The 6,138-nt window shown below is 37.0% G+C and overlaps 1 protein-coding gene across 3 annotated transcripts in view; it reads right to left on the reverse strand.

Annotated features, from left to right (window-relative positions):
* fam171a1 (family with sequence similarity 171 member A1) overlaps positions 1 to 6,138 on the reverse strand; it is a 56,683-nt gene that overhangs the window by 23,248 nt on the left and 27,297 nt on the right. For 2 of the 3 annotated variants that reach the window (XM_037785257.1, XM_037785255.1), the window contains exon 2: positions 2,355 to 2,800. In XM_037785257.1, coding sequence (XP_037641185.1) covers positions 2,355 to 2,463 — 109 coding nt within the window. In that variant the 5' untranslated portion in view covers positions 2,464 to 2,800. The remainder of the gene's footprint in view (positions 1 to 2,354; positions 2,801 to 6,138) is intronic. The other variant, XM_037785256.1, reaches the window with a different exon arrangement.

Genomic DNA, 6,138 nt, shown 5'->3' on the forward strand with positions numbered 1-6,138 from the left:
CAGTATATTGTAATTCAAGTGTTCTGACAGATAACTAGACTTCTGCACCTCCTCATGGCTCTGTTTTCATGCTTTAAAAAATCTAGACTTTGGCCAATCACAGGTCATTTCAGAGAGAGTGCATTCCTATTGGCTGTTCATTCAATGGAAGCAGCTGTAAATCACTCGCGAACTCCTCAACATCCAACGGTCAAACTAGGCAGCGCTGATCAAATGTGAATAACTATTCTGTTACTGTAATGCCTATTTCTCACCTCAAACTTTTTCCGAAACATCTTGTAGTTTACTGTCTAGCTGTAAAATGCATAAGTTTGCAGGTGGGCGGTGCTTGGTATTTCCTCAACTGATCTCAACATGGCTGCCGGGTCACAAACTTTCTCATGTTACAGCTAAACAGTACACTACAAGATGTTTCTGAAAACATTTCAGATCAGCGCTGCCTAGTTTGACCGTTTGATCGGAGTTCGCGAGTGATTGACAGCTGCTCAGAGACGGCAGACTCCAGCTCAGCTGTCAGGATATAGTGACCGTTTTATAAAAAATAACTTTTTTTAATGTTATTTGCTCCATTTCTACCCACTGCTGCTTTAATAGATGTGTCTATAAAATGTCAGGATATTGTAAAACGTTTTCTATCAAATCCTCACATTGGAAAAGCAAGAACCAGAGATTTGGTGCTTAAAAATGACTTAAACAATTAATCAATTATCAATATTGCTGAGTCCCAATTCCTAAATGTTAAAAATGTTTCTGTTTTTTCTTAATGATAGTTAGCTGACTATCTGTGGGTTTTAGATGTAGGACTGTTATTTGGACAAAATAAGCACTCTGAATATGTCAACTTGGGCTGTAGGAAATTGTGATTGTCCACTATTCCTGATTACTTGATTGATCAAATCATTAGTTTCAGCTCTAGCACAAAAGGCCAAGTATAAATTTTGTTTGTATAACATGTACTTGCTGTTTGACACCTGAACAAGGTGGATGGTTGCAGTCACTGACTTGAACCAGGGACCTTCTGGTTAAAAACAACACACAGAAACAGCAAAAACAGAAAACTCCTTCCACAAAATGTAAAGTTTAAATAAGTGCAAGTCCTTTAGACTAGAAGAGGTACACATTATGGTCCCAGATAAACACTCACAGAGAGAGAAAGTGCTTGCTAAAAATGACAAATCACAGCAACTGGACTCCTCTGCTGCATTATTCTGGACAATATGAGGACATGTTATCAGTCACTATTAAGCATTTTTTGTTTTCTTGATGATAGTTAGCTGACTATCTTTGGCTTTTAGGTTTAGGACTGTTAGTTGGACAAGCTGACAAGTTCACAACACCTGAACAAGGTGGATGGTTGCACAGTCACTGACTTGAACCAGGGACCTTCTGGTTAAAAACAATACACAGAAACAGCAAAAACAGAAAACTCCTTCCACAAAATGTAAAGTTTAAGTCCTTTGAACTAGAAGAGGTACACATTATGGTCAAAAAAATAGCCTCCCCCTTCCCAGAAAGTGCTTTCTGAAAGGCTAAAAAATGACAAATCACAGCAGCTTGACTCCACTGCTGCATTATTCTGGACAATATGAGGACATGTTTCAGTCACTATTAAGTATTTTACTTAAATATGACTACACCACATTGAAACATGGTGTTTTTTTTTATCTTATTTGCTCCATTGCTACCCACTGCTGCTTTAATAGATGTGTCTATAAAATTGATTTGGTGCTGTTGCTTAAAAATGACTTAAACATTAATCAATTATCAATATTTGCTGATTCCCACCTCTTAAATGTTAACATTGTTTTTGTTTTCTTAATGATAGTTAGCTGACTATCTTTGGGTTTTAGGTGTAGGACTGTTAGTTGGACAAAACAAGCACTCTGAATGTGTCAACTTGGGCTGTGGGAAATTGTGACTGTCCACTATTCCTGATTACTTGATTAATAGTTAACAGTGCAAGTCCTTTAGACTAGAAGAGGTACACATTATGGTCCCAAATAGACCCTCACAGAGAGAGAAAGTGCTTTCTGAAAATGACAAATCACAGCAGCTGGACTCCTGTGCTGCATTATTCTGCACAATATGAGGACATGTTATCAGTCACTATTAAGTATTTTACTGCAGATATGACTACACCACATTGAAACATGTTACCAGGGACTTAAAACCAGCTGCACAACAAACATTACAGAGAAGTTTCTGCTGTTCTTTCTGCTATCTTGCTAATGCTAGCTGAGTACAGGTCCCATCAGCATCCTGACTCTGAGCTGGCTAGCAGCACCATTAGCACCAACAATAGCCGGATAACTAGCTGGTTTTTAGGGGACACAAATGTTTTAAAGCAGTTTTACCTTCGGTGGCTGAGTCCTCTGGTGATGTTTTGGCGACAGCTCTGGAGACAAGGTATCCTAAACACAGCACAACAGCAGCAGCTCGTCTCCAGCTCTCAGCCCGCATCATTGCAGATGTGTGTTGTTGTATCAAAGGTTAAAAAAAAACACACAAACAAAAGTAGAAGAATCTTCTGCTTTCTACAATCTCACGGTCCGGACACATCAGTGTTTAATCCCGCTAAAGGAGGCGACTCTCCATGTTTAGCAGCATCAGCAGTCCTGGTTAAAAGCCGTGTTTCCTCTGCGCCGTTGTGCATCCCTGTCGGCCCTTTTCATGGACTGGTCAGAGAGAGGAAGACGGCCCCCGCTCCTCTGAGCCACCGCATGCCCCAGAAACAGCACCAACAGGCGGCTTCCTCCACACCGCAGCACCGCTCTCATCTGTGGAGCTCTGGTGCTGCCTGCTGGACAAATGATGGAAGGTTTCTTAGTTGCAACTTTTCATTTGTTTTTCTCTTGGCACACAATGTAATTTCTTCTTCAAAATTATGGACCCCCCCAAACTGACAGAATGTAGTAAAAAATATAACTAAATACACCAATGAATAATAGTGTATATTCATAATAGAAAGACCAAGAAAGTGGATCATATCAGTCCAGTTCCCTGTCTCTACACTGGCTCCCTGTCTCTCAGAGAACTGATTTCAAAATACTGCTGCTGGTTTACAAAGCACTAAATGGTTTAGGGCCAAAATACATTTCTGATCTTCTGCTATGTTATGAACCATCCAGACCTCTCAGGTCATCTGGATCAGGTCTGCTTAGTGTCCCCAGAGTCACAACTAAACATGCAGAAGCAGCGTTCAGTTTTTATGCACCAAATGTTTGGAACAAGCTCCCAGAAACCTGCAGGACCAACTCTGACTTCTTTTAAATCAAAGCTTAAAACTTTCCTGTTTGCTGCTGCTGTCTTTTATTAAACCAGATAATGATCTTATACTGCACTAGAGCTTTTACTCTTGTGTGTCATACTCTATTTTAGCTTTTATCCTAGCTTTTATTTTTAGCTTGTTTTTATTTTCTAATCTTTAATGTTTTTATGTTTTTATAACTGTTTTAATTATGTCTTAATGTTCTTAATTGCACTTTGTCGCAATGATATTGAATGTTTATGTAAAGCACTTTGAATTGCCCTGTTGCTGAAATGTGCTATACAAATAAAGCTGCCTTGCCTTGTTAAAGGTCCCATATCCTGCTCATTTTCAGGTTCTTACCTGTACTTTGTGTTTCTACTAGAACATGTTTACATGCTGTAATGTTAAAAAAAAACTTTATTTCCTCATACTGTCTGCTTGAATATACCTGTATTCACCCCTCTGTCTGAAACGCTCCGTTTTAGCTCATTTCAACGAATTGCGTTGCTAGGCAACAATTTGGGTCCATGTTTACTTCCTGTCAGCTGATGTTATTTACATACACTGCAACAGGAAATAAACTTGGACACATTTACAATGTTTAGGTTTAAAACTGTGTAATGGTCTAAATATTGTATATTTGTGACATCACAAATGGACAGAAATTCTAACAGCTTGTTTCAAAAGGCACAATTTCTGAATACGGGCTGTGTGTATTTCTCCTTATATTGAGCATTTTGATAGTTTAACAGTATTTATATAGCACTTTAACCTGCTTTATAATATAAAAGACATGAAAATCTCACTTTTTACAATATGGGACCTTTAAACAAACTATTAAAATTGAGCATAAAGAAGAATTATACTGCTTTATAATCACAAAACAGCTTTTTATGTTTCCTTAAAGAAGAATTATAAAGCTTTATGATCACAAAATAGGTTGCGACCCTGAATAGGATAAGCGGTTACAGATAATGGATGGATGGATATATACTGTATATATGGGGTTGGGAATAACTGCAGGAGATTATTTGATTTTATTAGATCAAATAAAAAAAACAAGGGATTCAAAAATGAATATCTGCACTTTCATTTCACAACCGCTGCCAAATTTAGGAGAATCTTTCTCCTGCTAGACAGGTTAGACTGCTGTGTCCCCATCAACATTGAACACGAAACAGCTTTTTATTCCTTTCCTTAAAGAATTATAAAGCTTTCTAATCACAAAACAGATTTTCATTTGTTGCCTTAAAGAAGAATTATAAAGCTTTATAATCACAAAACAGCTTTTTATTTTTTTCCTTAACCACACATTAGTTGATAAAATAAATTAAAACTTAAAGGTACTATATGTAACAATTTACATGTATTAATCCCTTTGTATGCCATTGTGTGAACAGATCGTAATGTAACTTAAAAACTGAGACTTTCCCTGATCTTTCTCGGTTGCCTGTAACAGCCTGTGGACTGATTTCTATGCAAAGGACTCGAGACGGTTCTACTTAGTAATGTTAGCTGATGAAGTAATTTGCAAATGGCAAGCCGGATAGTATCATGGAGATTGGGCATTACAGATAGTAACGGTGATATTTGATTGTAATGTAATGTCACGTCACTGTTGATCACTTGTGCCTACGGAGTGCGATCAAAAGGATGCTGACTGCAGTTCATTTAAAGACCACCGGTGTCATTAATAATAAGGACTTTCTATAAGTTACATATAGTACCTTTAATTATTTCACTCCTCTTTTTATCTTTTCACACTCAAATGTAATTTTTTATATATATGTTATTTTATATATATATATCATTTTATATATATGTAATTTTATATATATATATTTATATCATTTTATTTACTTTTATATATACATGTAATTATATATATATACAATTTAATTTATTTATACATCTATATATATAATATATATGTAAATTGGAAAAACATTGCAAGCCATATAAATCACAGAGCAAATGAGTAGTCTTCTGTTTTTTCATCCATTTTTCCCTCCCACTCCCAACAGTAAGACAAATAAAGGAAATAGCCATCCATCTATCCATCCATTATCTGTAACCGTTTATCCCCTTTCAGGGTCGCGGGGGACTGGAGCCGATCCCAGCTGACATTGGGCGAAAGCGGAGTACACCCTGGACAAGACACCAGACTATCACAGACACATAGCGACAGACAACCATTCACGCTCACATTCACACCTACGGGAAATTTAGAGCCAACTATTAACCTCCATGTCTTTGGACTGTGGGAGGAAGCCAGAGAACCCGGAGAAAACCCATGTTAACACGGGGAGAACATGTAAATTCCACACAGAAGGGCCCCAAGCCGGGTTCCTCTTGTTGGGAGGCAGCAGTGCTAACCACAGCACCACCGTGCAGCCCCAGGAAATAATCAATATCACACTAATGTCAACAGTTACAACAAGACTTAAAGCAGCAGTGGAAGGCAAAATTAGTGAAACACTACACACATGAAATAATAGAATACATAAAATATACACATATACACACAAAATAAAATAAAAACAAATAAAAATAAAAATAAAGTAACTAAAAATTAGAAATAAAAAAACAGCAACACCAATTCAACAAAAATAAAGGTAATTATTTAACAATTTATAATATTTGTTGATGTATTCAATATATATTTCTTATTGGTCTGATAACCTTTCATTAATTTTTTCTATTCATTTTTCTATTTTTCACAACAGAGCACAAAATGCCATTCTTCTAATTTTGGCTCAAATATGTAAATATATATATATATATATGTCGGCACGTGGTGCTGTGGTTAGCACTGCTGCCTCACAGCAAGAGGAACCCGGCTTGGGGTCCCTCTGTGTGGAGTTTACATGTTTTCCCCGTGTTAGCGT

This window comes from Sebastes umbrosus, chromosome 11 (assembly GCF_015220745.1).
Source record: "Sebastes umbrosus isolate fSebUmb1 chromosome 11, fSebUmb1.pri, whole genome shotgun sequence".
NCBI classification, from domain to species: Eukaryota; Metazoa; Chordata; class Actinopteri; order Perciformes; family Sebastidae; genus Sebastes; species Sebastes umbrosus.